General features: G+C 40.3%; 1 protein-coding gene across 4 annotated transcripts in view; it reads left to right on the top strand.

Moving 5' to 3' along the window:
• The window catches only part of LOC126190628 (membrane-bound transcription factor site-1 protease), a 168,353-nt gene extending 162,933 nt beyond the window's left edge, over nt 1-5,420 (top strand). The window contains exons 11-17 of one of the 4 annotated variants that reach the window (XM_049931043.1): nt 1,875-2,001; nt 2,229-2,470; nt 2,628-2,830; nt 2,913-3,056; nt 3,485-3,623; nt 3,696-3,806; nt 4,640-5,420. In XM_049931043.1, coding sequence (XP_049787000.1) covers nt 1,875-2,001; nt 2,229-2,470; nt 2,628-2,830; nt 2,913-3,056; nt 3,485-3,623; nt 3,696-3,806; nt 4,640-4,646 — 973 coding nt within the window. In that variant the 3' untranslated portion in view covers nt 4,647-5,420. Of the gene's footprint in view, nt 1-1,874; nt 2,002-2,228; nt 2,471-2,627; nt 2,831-2,912; nt 3,057-3,484; nt 3,624-3,695; nt 3,811-3,928; nt 4,608-4,639 lie in introns of those variants that run through there. The other 3 variants (XM_049931044.1, XM_049931041.1, XM_049931042.1) reach the window with 3 other exon arrangements.
• The last annotated feature ends 11,533 nt before the right edge of the window (nt 5,421-16,953 follow it).

Here is a 16,953-nt window from a genome sequence, read left to right as displayed (position 1 = left end):
GGCAGATGAGAGAAGAGCACTGATAACCACATGAAACCATTATTCTCGTCGCCATTATCAAAGTGTCCTTTGCCAAAGGTCTAGATGGTAGTATTTAAATACACACCTTACAATAACAATTGTTTATTTATTAACATGAACCAACTAAGTATAACTTCCAAGAGCCAATGTCCACACTACTAGATAATAACTGAAATGTCAATCCTTGATGATGCCTAATAGGTCCTCACTAGATGAAGTCCATGCACATAATGGCGAGGAGCATGGAGTATAGACACTGACATGGTCCTATGAAGGTGGGAGCTTGTAGGTAGTCAACTGATGAGAGCAAGATGCCATAAAAACACGGTCCCATGAGGCAATGAGCTCGTGGGCAGTATACATGCAGCTTCTGCAAGTGATGCCCTCGGAAGCAGCAGACGGAAGCCCAGCAACATATGGTGATCATGGCGAGGCCAAGCCAATGCCATGTTGGGTGGCAGCCATTGATGATCCATAGTGAAGCTCAGTATTCATCTTTTGGATTTTTTTAAGTACACTCCAAGCCCAAAGCAGAGCAGCTGAGTCTCTGTGCAAAAGCATCTTAAATAAAACTTTTGAATTTTATTGTTGTAAATTTGTACCCTAGCTGCTTTTATTTTTAAGATTTTCTTGAAAGACAGAGTATGAGCTAATTATTATTCTTAAATACTGTGGTGCTGTGTTGTGCCTTGGACCATTGACATTAAAATGCATCTGGAAGACAGTGTTGTCCATCTTGTTGTTTATATGAAAGCATCTACATCCATACTCTGCAAACTACTGTGAAGTGTGCGGCAAAGTGTACTTCCCATTGTACCAGTTATTAGGGTTTCTTTCCACTCCACTCACGTATGGATCATGGGAAAGATGACTGTTTAAATGCCTTGTGTGTGGTTTTATTAATCTACTCTTGTTCTCTCAAAGCCTAGAGAAATGATACATAGGAGATTGTAGTACATTAATAGAATCATTATTTAAAGCCAGTTGCTGAAACTTTATAATTAGGCTTCCTCAGGATAGTTTGCGTCTATCTTCAAGTGCGTTCCTGGTCAAATCAGTGTTTCTGTTACTTGGTTGTTGTCTTCATTTCCAAAAATAATTATTTAAAAGAGTATAATGTTCAGTTAGTATAGTCTCAATTTGTTGAAGGCTTATAGGTGTTATTGCAAATGTAGGTTTCATGATTATTACAGAACTTTATAGATGGCAAGGCAGATATGTATAGGTTTAAAGGAAGGGGTGTCGGTGCAAATCATTGTAGAAATCAATTATTAGTTGTCTTTCTTATGAAAGTGGGAGGGAACAACCTTGTTCATGTACTGTATGACTTCTACAAGTCCCATCTCGACAAATTTTTAAATGAACCTTTCTCTCCTCTTCAGACTGTATCATTAGCACCATTAAGGTTGTAGAAAACTGACAAAGTCTCAGTGTTTGAGTCCTCTTGCAACAAATGTTATTAGCTCAAGCAGCTGGCTACAGCAACTGTTTGAGTAATACTAGATGTGAAAGTGCTAGATCAAATAGACATACAAATACGCCATTGGTAAAATCTTACCAGTGGAGGAGATTAGTTGATGGAACTTGTCAGAAAACATCCAGAATTTAATAACAGAAATAATAAAGGTCAAATAATTTAAAGGACATGAAGACCAATATATACAAAATACAATATTGAAATTTTATTTGTAAACTATTTGATGATGAAGTAATTAGCAAAAGCTTTAAATGGTGTAAGACCACACCAAATCTGTGAAAGAAATAGAAATGACTGAAAAACTGTATTTGCTCTTTTCAAATTTTGATCTATATCTGATCTGGTAAAATTTAGCAAGTCATTGTTTTCTTTCCAGCAAACGTATATTGTGGGATCAGTATCATAATTTACGGTATCCCTCAGGATATTTTCCTCGTGATAATCTACGCATGAAGAATGATCCATTAGATTGGAATGGTGATCATATTCACACAAATTTCAAGGTAACTCACATAAACATTCCTTCCATTTACATATTAATGGGCTTCCTGTGTTTATAGATTTCTATACTTCATGAGAGCTATGATATTTCTCAACTTCTTAATTAAAAATAAAAACAAGACAAAATTTTTATTAAAGTTCCATTTGCACTGGATGAGCACCAGCTGTGGTACAAAATATAATATAATTCAGCTTTGTCTGGCTAAATGTGAATTATTATTGTTTTTAGGATATGTATCAACATTTACGCAACAATGGATACTATGTGGAAGTATTAGGGTCTCCTTTTACATGTTTTGATGCATCTCAGTATGGTACAGTCTTACTAGTTGATGCAGAAGAAGAATATTTCCCTGAAGAATTTGCTAAACTAAAAAGAGACGTGGATAATGGACTTTCTCTCATTGTATTTGCAGATTGGTACAATGTTACAGTAATGAAGAAAGTAAAGTTCTATGATGAAAATACAAGGTAAGATTTTGCTTCAGGTTGTGTGCCTCACAAGTTTAATTTACAGTGAGATGTAGTTACTGTACTATTAAAGTACACGGGGATTCTAATCGTTTTCGGAATATGTTAGTAGGATACTGATTGTTCTGTTACAGTCTACTTTTCTCATTTTTCTCAGACAGTGGTGGATGCCAGACACGGGTGGAGCAAATATACCTGCAATTAATGACCTGCTGTCTTCGTGGGGAATTGCCCTTGGAGACAGAGTCTTTGAAGGCCAGTACACCATTGGTGACCATGACATGTACTATGCTTCTGGTACATCCATTATTAGGTTTCCAGAAAATGGAACTGTTATATTTCAAAAGCTGAAAGACCAAGGTTTGTTGTTTTAATTAAGCATGAATGTTTGAGCTACTATAAAAATATTTTATTGTTAACTTATTATTACATTATATCATAGGGCATGAAGTACTTGTAGAAGATTCCAGTGTGTCAGAGAATGTGCCTATTCTGGGATTGCTTCAAACAAAGGCTTCAGAAAAAAGTGGCCGCATTGTGATCTACGGAGATTCAAACTGTTTAGATAACAGTCACTTGGAGAAAGGTATGCTTTTTTTTTTTACATTAAATTGCACTGCTTAGCCATCATTCTGTTGGTACATTTCTGTTGTGGTTTGATGTTTTTGTTGAACTTCCTTTAATAATGATTATACTCAGCTTTGTAGATGCTGTAACAGAAGAGGTGGCTTTTATATTTGTAAATGGCCCAGATAAATATAAATTTCTGGCTTTGACATACATTCCAATGTTGCATTTGAAAAAAACATTTCATCATAACTGCCTAGTAATGCTTGACATTTGCAGTAAGAGACAGTTGTTTTAGTTGGAAAGCAAGTGCTAAATAATGAAAAATGAGTCTTTAGCAGACACAGCTAACTCCTCAAAATGTTAAAACTTATGAGTACTAAGTTCATTTTTTTAAAGAAAATTGTTAGAATTACATTTGAAATAAATATTTGTACTTCCATACAGATTGTTTTTGGATGTTAAGTGCCCTTCTGGAATTTACATCAACTGGGCACCTTCCCACAGTTTTCAAAGAACGCCAAACAGAATTCAGAAATAAGGCAACAGACCTTCCACAGAGAATGGAGGGAAACCATCTCCACAGGTAATAATTTGATTTATTATAATGTTCTGTGTTGCTGTGATATTTAGTTATTGATAGCAAAATTTTGTACAGGTATTCCAAAGTTTTGGAAAATCGTATGGGAAGTCTACAAACAAGAGACCTGCCACCTTGCCCAACTCTTGTTTGGGCACAGCCAGTTCCACTGAATCAATCTGCTCCAACGTACGTAAGTTCAGATATAGTTTGAATGTCGGTGCCCAAGTTTATAACAAAAAATATATAGCAATAAATTATGAGTTTGAATCAATGGATTATTGGATGTTTTATTATTCTCCTCCTCATAGCAATCTGTATAAGTCACAGAAGCTCCTCTCTTTGGCCCATGAGGACCAGCAACAGTTGTGGAACTTTGGGTTACCTCCAAGAGGTGGTCCAGGTGTTCTGTCAGACATCCTTTCTGAAGAACAAGGGGGGTGGCGAAACGACCTTTCAGGCCTTGGCAACTACGAGGAAGATGGCCTGTCATTACTGCCACCTCTAGCACTGATGTTCATGTCTTGTACAGTAGTGTTCCTAGCATTCCGATTTTACCGTCAGCGCACAAGATCTAGAAGGAAACGTCCTCTACGTCTTAGAAAATTTGCAACAGCCTTGAGTGTGAACCGTGTGCCAGCTGTATGATATGTGTAGGCAAGCAGTTAGTCTTCCAAACTGTAGTATTTTTATGACTTAAAAGTATTCTTTTGTACATACATATATATATATTTTTTAATTTGTCACGTGGAGGAAGTTTTTAATGTATATTTAACAGGCAGGATTTTTGTTAGTTATTTGGTAGGTCTCTTCTCAGTATTACTTGCCTGTGTAGGTTATTATATTAGCATAATGATATCTAGACTTCATAACATTTTCCCAAAACTCTTCCTTTTTTTGTTAGCGAAATGCGTACATGTGAACTCCAAATGTATATCCTACATACTTTTTTTTTTCTTTTTTTTCCCCCCCTATTGAATGTGTTCAGTAAAACTGATCTCATGTTTCTTTTATTATTGCAGTAAATGAAAGTTAAGTTGGCAGAATACTTATACTGGAATGTGAGAGTAACAGTGTTCAAACCGAATGATGAAAAATAAATAAATAAATAAATCGTCTCCTGTGTCTGGACAAATGCAACATGAAATGGATGGAAATTAACTAAAATTGGTTACAAAACTTTGTTTGCTATGTCACAATGAAGCTTTTAGAATCAGTTTTAATAATATTGCTGAAATGGCACTGTGAAGGGAAAAATAACAGACAAAGGTGATCTTTCCAAATAACATAAACTACACAAATATTGTAATACAAAATAAATGGAAATACACTGGAAAAACTAAAACGTTTTGTTCATTAATGTAGTTAGTTTGGAGTCCCAGTGCTGACTATTGTCTAAATCGTACACCGACTCTCCTTCGTAAATCAATCGACATCAAGAATTTATATTGTTATATTACTGCTCGACTGTAACAATCACGCATTGATGTGAAACTGATTTCATTTTATGATTGATGAGTTCCTTATAGTATTGTGTCTGTGTTTTATTCCTTACTTGGTGCAAAACAGTTTTACTGTGTTTTGTGTAATGGTAACTATTGATAGTAATCTTTCCTGAAGTCTGCTGAAACTTGTGAGAGAGAAATATTAGCCTTTGCTGGTATGAACATGAACATGTCCATTGGTGTTAATGCTTTGCTGGTGGAATTTTTTTTTTTAAGGAATATAATTTTAGGCAGAAAGCTCATCATATTTCACTTGAACTGTTTGAGACACACTAGAATTAAACTTCGGTTCTGTATTATTATTATTAGTTTTGAATGTTTTAATAGAAAGAAAGTTCCTATTTTTAATAGACTAATTTGCTAACTGTTCTCTCAAAATAGGTTGTAAATAAATGTTTCTGTTCTTTCTTGTGTACAATATGTTTTATCGTCTTTAAGTGTGAAATTGTGTGCCATTATAAATCATAGCTGTCATAAGACACCAAGAAACGTGCTTCGTATCAGATGTAACAATAATTCGAAATGGAGAAAGAAGTTTTGTACGAACAATTTGTATTACATTATGTGTGAAGTTAATTCAAAAGAAGTGTTTTAGTAGAATTTTAAATGATGAAAGTTCAAGAAATTTAATTGAGAGAGTATTACCTTTAATCATACTTTTTTGTACCTCAGAACATTCCTTTACTGTACATTACAAGTTGCAGAACATCCCAGATTTTAATGTACATTTTGGGTGATTGGGTGCTATTTCATTCTACAATATAATCATGGTTGAGCAAAATGAATTTTGCTTACCATAGCTTGGTCTGTTGTCTGATTGTGTTAACATACGATATATAGGATAAGATGGTGTTTTTCATGAACATTAAAATGAATGAAACTTCCTGGCAGATTAAAACTGTGTTCCGGACCGAGATTCGAACTCGGGACCTTTGTCTTTCGCAGGCAAGTGCTCTACCAAAGGTCACATGTTCGAGTCTCGGTCCGGCACACAGTTTTAATCTGCCAGGAAGTTTCGTATCAGCGCACACCCTGCTGCAGAGTGAAAATCTCATTCTGCATTAAAATGAATGCTTTGAAAGTTTGCTTTAACCATTGTCAACATTTACAATATTGCATTTGTTATTAATACATATTTTCCCATAACAACATATTTAATATAAAAGGATGATCGTTGTTCATTTTACTTTTGGGTAGTGAGAGAAGAGTGCCCAGCTGTTCAAACAGAACACATATATCCTTAAGGTCATCTAGGTTATTGAAAATAAAATACAGTTTTTTTTCCTTTTAATGTCATAAGTAATGTGTTGTCATTGGCTGCCAGTGACAGTTACACTGTTGCAAGTCCGAAGATACACTGCTATTGATTTTGTGGCTTGTTTTTGTCACCTTTGTAGTTGAATTCTGGTTTGAGCAGGTCAGAATTCATGACAGGGGACAGTTAGTAGTGTTGATGAGGAATAATTGTGAAGTGTGGTGCAACAGAGGTTTCAGGACTACTTTGCCTCACAAAATTATGTTCAGGTATGCCAAATAATGCGTTTATCAGTACAACTTTTCTTGTTATAATTCAACAAATTTCAACAAAATTCAGTAAGTACGAGAAGTTCATTTTCCAATGCCCTTATTAACATGTTGTACCAAACGATTGACTTAGGTGGGAAACTTACTTTTTTTAAAAATATTGCTTTAAATCTCAAGATCTTCAGTGTAGTTGAAGAAGGTGAATTTGGAAATTACACATATCTAACTCCTTCAGAAGTTTTATACTGGTATTTACCATTTCATATTTTTACTTGTTATATGAAACTGGTGTCTTTATGTTTAGTTATAGCTTTTGTAACAGATTAAACAGAAGAAACAATTTATACCAAAAAAGTCTGAATGAAATACATGAGCCAAACACTATGACCACATGCTGAAAAGTGCATGGGTCCACCTTTGGAAAGTAATACGACAATGGTTCTGTATGGCATGTATTTGATGAGGTTGACAGATTGCTGAAGGGATGTGGCACCAAAATGCATGTGCACAGGCCACACAATTTCTGTGAATTACAGGTCAGTGGTTAGTGGGTGTGGAACTGATGCCAAATACACTCCTGGAAATGGAAAAAAGAACACATTGACACCGGTGTGTCAGACCAACCATACTTGCTCCGGACACTGCGAGAGGGCTGTACAAGCAATGATCACACGCACGGCACAGCGGACACACCAGGAACCGCGGTGTTGGCCGTCGAATGGCGCTAGCTGCGCAGCATTTGTGCACCGCCGCCGTCAGTGTCAGCCAGTTTGCCGTGGCATACAGAGCTCCATCGCAGTCTTTAACACTGGTAGCATGCCGCGACAGCGTGGACGTGAACCGTATGTGCAGTTGACGGACTTTGAGCGAGGGCGTATAGTGGGCATGCGGGAGGCCGGGTGGACGTACCGCCGAATTGCTCAACACGTGGGGCGTGAGGTCTCCACAGTACATCGATGTTGTCGCCAGTGGTCGGCGGAAGGTGCACGTGCCCGTCGACCTGGGACCGGACCGCAGCGACGCACGGATGCACGCCAAGACCGTAGGATCCTACGCAGTGCCGTAGGGGACCGCACCGCCACTTCCCAGCAAATTAGGGACACTGTTGCTCCTGGGGTATCCGCGAGGACCATTCGCAACCGTCTCCATGAAGCTGGGCTACGATCCCGCACACCGTTAGGCCGTCTTCCGCTCACGCCCCAACATCGTGCAGCCCGCCTCCAGTGGTGTCGCGACAGGCATGAATGGAGGGACGAATGGAGACATGTCGTCTTCAGCGATGAGAGTCGCTTCTGCCTTGGTGCCAATGATGGTCGTATGCGTGTTTGGCACCGTGTAGGTGAGCGCCACAATCAGGACTGCATACGACCGAGGCACACAGGGCCAACACCCGGCATCATGGTGTGGGGAGCGATCTCCTACACTGTCCGTACACCACTGGTGATCATCGAGGGGACACTGAATAGTGCACGGTACATCCAAACCGTCATCGAACCCATCGTTCTACCATTCCTAGACCGGCAAGGGAACTTGCTGTTCCAACAGGACAATGCACGTCCGCATGTATCCCGTGCCACCCAACGTGCTCTAGAAGGTGTAAGTCAACTACCCTGGCCAGCAAGATCTCCGGATCTGTCCCCCATTGAGCATGTTTGTGACTGGATGAAGCGTCGTCTCACGCGGTCTGCACGTCCAGCACGAACGCTGGTCCAACTGAGGCGCCAGGTGGAAATGGCATGGCAAGCCGTTCCACAGGACTACATCCAGCATCTCTACGATCGTCTCCATGGGAGAATAGCAGCTTGCATTGCTGCGAAAGGTGGATATACACTGTACTAGTGCCGACATTGTGCATGCTCTGTTGCCTGTGTCTATGTGCCTGTGGTTCTGTCAGTGTGATCATGTGATGTATCTGACCCCAGGAATGTGTCAATAAAGTTTCCCCTTCCTGGGACAATGAATTCACGGTGTTCTTATTTCAATTTCCAGGAGTGTAGTATCCAAGATATCTTCCATAGGTTTCAGGTCAGGTGAATTTGGTAGCCAAGACACCGACATGAGTTAAGTATCATGCTCCTCAAACTACTGTAGCATGAGTCTGGCCTTGTGACACAGAGGTTATCCTGCTGGAAGTGCCCTTGCTGTTGGGGAAGACATCAGGCATAAGTAAATCATGGTATGTCCACAGGAGATGCAGTGCTCTGCCACAGTGAACTTTGTTGGCTGTACATTGTCAGTGTATCTCTTCTTTACTGTCCAGGTCGTCTGGCCTATGTACACTTTTCCACACTAACAGCAGATGTGGTAGACTTCAGTTTCCAGAACCCTAGATCATCCTTGCATGATCCCAATATGGTTTTCGTCTTAGCTAGTGGTATGGTTTATATCTTGGCTAGTGGGCGGAACACACACTAAACATTGCATTTCTAGAGTATTCCTCTGATTTTTGCTGATATAACATGTAGAATAATCACCATTGCAACCACTTTATCTTAGTCTTCAGCAGGCTGTGGTCTTCGATTCTTTGGTCTTGAGACATGTTGTATCTGATGGTTGTTGTAACCATTCATAGGTTTCACAGCCTGTAAGTGCTGCAATTCATCTCCTAGACTGTAGTCCGATATCTCACATGCTCTGTACACTAATGTGCTTATGACACTTTCCCATTGTGCAAGAGCATGACAGTTGGAGGTGTGCAAGTACAAATTTGTATGTGTCAGTTTACAGTAAACACTGTGTCCCACTGTGCCAGAGTACAAACACATCATCCACGTGTCTAAAAACGCACAAGGGCTTGTGGACTGCTGACTCCAGGGTCTCTTCCTCAAGTGCCTCCATAAAGATATTGACCATTACTGGTGATCGTAAGCACAAATTCAAACAGTTTCATTAGTGCTGGCCCAAACTTGTCTCCTATATGGCTTAGTAACTCAATGAGACATCAAGAGAACTCTTCTCGCTCCACTTGCAGTTGGTGTCGACACACTCCCCTGACTCATGGGAGTGGATAGATGCAGTTAGCTGGTCTCAAGCCAACAAGGCATGGCAATTGGCCACATATAGACACTGAAAAAATGCCTTCTGTTAGTGTTGCATTGCATATTTCAGATAAGACAGGGCTTATTATAAGGGAACAAATCTTCGGTACAATGTCAGAAACATAATCAGATCCAAATAAACTTTTATTTTTGAGAGAATAAATAACTTTCATTAAACATATTTGCTACCTGTGACTTGTAATTTATAGCCTCTTTAATTTAATCAAACGGTGATATTATCCTGCTTTCTGGCGTGTTGTCCTGTCTCTTCTTACACTACATTCCATATAGTCTTAAGTCTATTGTCAGAATTACTGATTTCTGACATAATGCACATGTTACTTGATTTTTAATAAATTTTCTTAGTGATTTTGAGTAGTTTTTGTAGTGTGTAGCTACTGCAGGATCTCTACTTCTACTTTGTCACATATATTTCCCTTTTCCTTTCGCAAGATATACCAATGGATTAAACTTCTTCATTGCAGCACTTTGCCGTGGAATATTCTTTTTTATTTTGACGAAATAAATCTCGGGTGAACAGCCTGGTATGAGTGTGCATAGGACACAATACTTCGGCAATCGACCACGTTGCCATCATCAGGTGCACTGAGGTACTGACCGGCGGTGGGCTGGCACCAGGTATATATAGGACAATCCCCCTCCTGCTCCTCCATCAGGCACTTCCTATGAGTCGGTGTGGTCCACGCCCCGCGCTCGGTCCAGGTACAGCGTCCGTTCTCCCACCGTCCGGGCGCTGTGTCCTAGGTCTTCTCGTTCAGGAGGGTCTCCCGGCACTACTTTTGTTATTCTTCCCTCCTCCCCCAAAGTTGGTACACTCTGGGAAATACCCTTTTTCTTCTTAATCCGGATGATCGTGGGTTCCCACGCCTTGCTAAGAATGTAACCGCTGTCACGATTTAATTGTGGCTCCCTTACTCTGATCTCTATGACTTCTTTGATGATACAGTCCCAGTATTTGGAAGTCTGTGTCAAGACTTTGGTTTGATCATAATCCATGCTGTGGAGTTCCAACAGGCAATGCTCAGCAATCTGACTTACTGGGCTGTTGCGGTCTAGTGTGCTGTTGATGTTCTCGGCATTGGTCCTCAGTGGTACGAATGGTTTGACCTATGTATACACAACAGCATTGGCAAGGTATCTGATAAACCCCTGATTTACATAGACCAAGGTTGTCCTTGACACTACCAAGAAGGTTCTTGGTTTTGCTTGGAGGACGGAAGTTGGTTTTCACTTGGTATTTACGTAAAATACGTCCAATTTTTCCGGATAAGGCCCCACAAAATGGAATAATAGCCAAGGCCGCCTCCTCCTGAGGTTCATCCTCAGTTTTCGCCGGTGCTGCAGATGTAGGATGTAGAGCCTTCCGAATTTTCCCTTCCTTGTAACTGTTTCTCCGAAACATGGTCTTCAGATGGTCCAATTCTTTTTGGAGACTGTCCCTGTTGCAGATGGTGTGAGCTCTGTGTACAAGAGTTTTGAGCATGCCATTCTTTTGTGCCGGGTGGTGGCAGCTATCCGCATGTAGGTACAAATCGGTGCGCGTCTTCTTCCTATAAATGCTGTGGCCCAAAGTGCCATCAGCTCGTCTTCTAATCAAAACATCTACGAAAGGGAGCATCCCATCCGTTTCAATCTCCATGGTGAACTTAATATTCTCGTGTCTGGAGTTGAGATGTGTGAGGAAGTCTGCCAGTTTATCTCTTCCATGTGGCCAGATAATGAAGGTATCATCCACATATCTAAAGAAACAGATGGGTTTTAGATGTGCTGATTCAAGAGCTTCCTCCTCGAAAAGTTTCATGTAGATATTTGCAACAACGGGTGAGAGTGGACTCCCCATGGCTACTCCTTCTGTCTGCTCGTAGTATTCACCGTCAAATAACATGTCTGAAAAGGTTGGTGGTCTCTTCATCAAATTTCTGGCTGATGAGTTCCAAGGATTCTTGTAACGGAACTTTAGTGAATAGAGATACCACATTGAAGCTCACCAGTATGTCAGATTCCTTAAGCACAGGGTTGTTGATGCGTCCCAGGAAATCCACGGAGTTACGGATATGGTGTGTACATCTCCCAACGTAAGGGCTAAGCAGTTTTTTGAGGTGCTTGGTGAGAAGGTACATTGGGGCACCAATATTGCTGACGATGGGACTTAACGGAATCAATTCCTTGTGCACCTTCGGCAGTCTGTAAAGTCTAGGAGGAACAGCAGCCCTCAGGCGTAGCTTCTTGGTAATCTCATCAGAGAAGCCGGAATCCTTGAGAAGCGCCAGAGTCTTCCTCTCGGCCCTCTTGGTAGGATCGGTGTCAATCTTGCGGTATGCGCTGTCACCAAGTAGTCCCCGCATCTTCTCAGCATAATCCTGTCAGGATAGGATCACTGTTGCGTTGCCCTTGTCTGCAGGTAATATTACTATGTCTGGATCATCTCTTAGCTCCCATATCACGGTATTGTTTTTGTTATGTGTGGTATAGTAGAGCTGGTGAGGAGGTCAGTTAAAAGATAACTAAGTCAAAGTTCTGTGTAATGAGCTTCTTCAGTCTGTCTCCAGTAGTGCCATAGGAACTGAAGAGCAAATTAAGGGGGCCGCCATTAGCCCAAAGTGTAGCTAGTTACTGAATCTCTTTAGCAGTCGAGTAAATCTCAGCTTCTGGATAGTGTGTTCCCTGCAGTGACATAGTGTGTTGTCATAGGAAGTGAGGAGGATATGAATGAAGTGATAATGTAACCAAAGACAGCAGGCAGTCACTGACTCAATGTGTTTTAATATACTTTCAGTGTCATGCAGAGAAGCAGGCATGTTGAAGCTTTTATAGATTCACAGCTTCATCTTCTTCTTCCATAAGTGCTTTATCTGAGAATATTATAAATAAGGAAATAAATATTTTTATAGATGTTTCAAAATGTAAACAGGGTGTTTGGCAGTTTTTTTATAACAACAGGAGACCAAAAACAATGTACATTTATCTAGATTGGACAGTCCTGTGGTACAAGCAGATGCTCCTTTAATCTTCACAATAATTTAAAACAATCCACAAAGATTATTATAACGATAAGGAGCCAAATGATAAGATAGTCTTGAAGTACAAAAAGGATAGCATGAACATAAGAAATGTGGAGTGAGGAATAGGGGGGGGGGGGGGGGGGAGTTATCTTGTGGTGGCTTGAAATCCACCACAAATTTAATGTTTCTCCCAACACTAAAATGTTTTGTGAAGATAGAAAATACTCAGTTAATTGTGTATTGTCCTTCTGAAGATATAACTGAAGTAGAATGGAACCAAAGTCTGCATATATCAGTCATATTGAGGCATAATGGTTCATTTATGTTACTCATAAGGTATTTAAGTATCATAATGTTATTGACGTGTAAATGATTTTTATTAATGACTAATTAGCTGGCAGTGTACTAACTTAATGGAGAATGCGTGAAGAGCAGCAGAACTCATCTACAATTACCATTCTGGTACCAATGAAAGTATATTGTCATTTGAAAAACTGAATTTGATACTTGCATTTTTGTGGTTTGTAAGGTTACAGTAATACAGTATTTTACAAGGCAATATTGACTATTCATCAAAATGAAAATAGATACCAGTATCTTAACATATCAAAAAGTATTTTACGTGAAACAGATCCCACACCCTACATGGTGGGATTTGAGGAAGTGATGCTATTTTGGGGCTACAGAGGCAGGGACTTTGAAATTACCTCACTCCCTGTTCAGCCAGAGCTACTCTAGGGCTCCAATTGAAATGGTGCAAAAGCTTCAGCTCTGGAAAAACCACACTGTGACAAGCAATATTAATGTATCCAGTTCCACGGAGACATCCACTAAAGAGATCCACTACGTCGATAAATCCTCAATGTATTATGGACGTAAAATTCTTTAACTCTGAAATCAAACAAAATTATTCCAAAAGGGAACAAAGGAGTAATAGTTCTTCTGTGACAAACAGACTTTAAGTGACTGATTCCCAAAAACAAAAAATTAAGTTTCTCAACACATGGAATTTAGTATCTTGAATTCTGAACAAATTTAAGTTCTGCATGAAGCAAGTTCCTCATTTCTTGGGTTTTGTAAACAAAGTCCACAGCCTAGCTTAAGCCATGGAAACAAACACTTTCAAAGTATCTTACTGTAGTACGTCACAGTAGCAGCATCGACGGTCACACAGTTTCGAAAAATTTTTGAGTCCACCCAAGGATAGATTGGCAAAGTAAAGTCTTGGCATTATCCTGTCAGATAAGAAAACAAACAGTAAAAGTTATACCAAGTCCCAGGTAGCACGTTGCCACTCATGAAGTTGAGATGGAGGAGGCAATGTACTGTCCTGGGCGATAATGGCGAAGTCCAGAGTGAGGTATAGCTAGAAAACTTTTGTCATCATCTGCTGGTCTGGCCACAGAGTTCAAGAGTTCCCATAGCATTTGCTCCATAAAGGCAGAACTCACGGCAACCCAAATGGCTTAGAAGTTGTGGGGGGTGCTGTAGGTGCCAGATGTCTAAGGTGCCACAAATATGAGTGTGCTATTGGGATTTTCAACCATGACAATGTGTGTTGGAGACAGGCATCAAGATCCCCATCTTGAAGAGCAAATGGCACTCTCTGTGCTTTACAAAATGCAGGGACAGCTGTGGGCAACAGGGCATCAAGTGTGTCAAAGATTATGACCATGTTGGAAGGCTAAGAAAATACTGATGTGAACTTAGAAAAAGAAATATATGAGCCAAGGTGTTGACAGTCGTGGCCCCATCATGAATTTTCAATGTCCAAGGCACTGAAGAGGTAGAGGCCAAGCAACTTTGAAACTCTGGGGGCAGCTACCACAAGGATACTGTCAGTGAGGAATGTTGACCTGTATTGGATCCAAGTTGAGAAGGTGTCCATGACTGCTATGAGATCATTGGTGAAGCTACAAGGGACGTGTCAAACGGAGTGGAGGCACTCCCATCTTTTGATATTTGGGCCAGTCAATAATAGTTTGTCACCATGACTGACACCAATTTCTGGTTATGTGGGAGCACTGATTGGACAAATGACACATTGGGTGATTCCTCGACTACAACGTACAGCTCTTGAGAGTCTGTATAATCCAGTCAGTGGCCATGATCAGAGAGGGATGACAAACCTCAAATTTGTGGCCAGATTTACTCCATGCTGTGCATTTCCCTCGGTGATGCTGATTTTGTTGTCATTGGTGACTAATAAAACTCTGGCTAGATGATGGAAGTTAGTGAAAATGGCAGGGATCCTGCTGAGCTTAGCCCAGCTTTCAGGCTTGCTTTAATGGGGAAAGGCCACCACAGAATGCGCAGGATACAAAGACAAATGCTGGATCTTGCAGTGTTGCCAGAGAAGGTAAAGATTGTTCAAATGCACAGATAATGGGGAGACATGCCTCAAAGGATGACTCTTTGAGCTTAAGTAAATTGTGGTGTGAAACCTCATCCAAGGAGTGGACCAACACCATTTCACTGATGTGGAAGGATGCATAAGACTGCTTGCACAGGTCATTGGCACACTGAAAGCACCACTCCTGAGATAACCGCTACAGTCATGTAATACATTCTTATTAGATAATCTGAAGACTGTTTGTAACTAATGAAAAACAGTTTCACAATAGCTTACTGTAGTACTTCACAGAAGGAGCATTGATAGTCGGGCAGTCTAGAAATATTTCTGAGTATGGCAAGGATAGACATGCAAAGGTAAGTCTTGGCATTATGTTGTGAGTGTAGAAACAACTAGTAGAAATTATGCCCTGTCCCAGCTAGCATCTTGCCAGTCATTATGTTGGGACATAGGAGACAGTATGCTATCATGGAAGATGGTGCCAGAAGGATCGATGTGGGCCTATTTTCAGCACATGATCTTTTGGATGCAGGGAAATGTGTGGCACATCAACAACTTCTACCGTCCTCGTGCAGGCCACATGGTGACCTGGCCAGAACGCTGTTGTCACCGTCTGAGTTCAGAGTTCCCATTGTGTCTGTTCCATATGGCCAGAGCTTGAGGCAATGCAAACAACTTGGGAGTTGTGCCAGATGCTGTTGGTGCCTGATGGCTAGGGCGCCACAGCAACCATGGTATAGAGAAATAATATTTTCTTGCAGTTACCATGCGATTAATTATCAGCTTTTTCAGTCGTTTTAAAGGTTCTTGTTTGTAACTAGTAGCATGAAAAAATCAATAAGTAATACATTTTTCTTCATTGTCCATTAATATCTCTGAAAAGTGAGGTGGTTTCCAGATTCCAAGTTTGATAAATTTCTGGTTTGAAGTTAGACTTATCAAGTAAAATTTGAAAAGTGGACTTATTATTGTAGGTGTTCATTCAAAAGTTGCTGTATAGAAAAAAGGAAAAGGTTCGATGCCTGAATGTGCAAGATTGGGAAAATTGTGCAAGATTGGACAAGCCTGGGTGATATGAAATCACCTCACAATAAGGCTTCTGTGTAGTGTTACTTCTGTCATGTTACAAGGTGTATATGACCCGGGATTTTTTCATCAGGGAGAAAACCGGGAAAAACAGGGGACTTTTTTAGAATTCTAGGAATTTTTCATTTTTTTAGTTTTCCGTTAAATTTTTGTAACTTTGGCTGGTAAGAACCAATACTCTAACAAAGGATATTACTATATGTCTCAACTGCAGAATAATGCTGCAGCAGTAAAACATGAATGAGAGGAAAAAAACGAAAATAAAACTTAAGTTCCAAAGGAAATGTGCCAAAACAACAAAACACAGTGCTCATACAATTGTCTGCCAACAGCAAAATATGTCTAAGGCGTTATGAAGACTGTGCAAAGCTTCATAACAACAGATTGCTTCCAATGAGCATGATGTCACAGCTGTCTGATTAGATTCATTTGAGCAGTTGCGAGCAAGCTAATGCGCATGCGCAGTTGAGTCACGTATGAATAATACCTTCTCCTGCTTCTGGTGACAGAAGTGTGGCAGTTAGCTGTATAAGCAATAGCAGCAAGTAGTCAGATGCTACCCAGAAACATTTTACTGGCTGCCAGATTCATGCATGCACAACAGGCCTGGATCAAGGGGGCAGGCTGCAAACTGAGTAATCTGCCCCAGGCGGCAATTTCAGGAGTGGAAGGGGGTGCCAAATTCAAATTCTTGAGGAAAAAAACCTTGTTTCACTAAGCGCCTTGCATCCAGTGCAAGTTGGTCTATCGACTATTCATATGATTTTGAAATGCATTGCTGTTGGTTTTTGAACAAATTCTAAGTTG

Source organism: Schistocerca cancellata, chromosome 6, assembly GCF_023864275.1.
Source record: "Schistocerca cancellata isolate TAMUIC-IGC-003103 chromosome 6, iqSchCanc2.1, whole genome shotgun sequence".
NCBI lineage: Eukaryota > Metazoa > Arthropoda > Insecta > Orthoptera > Acrididae > Schistocerca > Schistocerca cancellata.
Note: the sequence above shows the minus strand (reverse complement) of the source record. Positions and strands in the feature narration are given on the sequence as shown.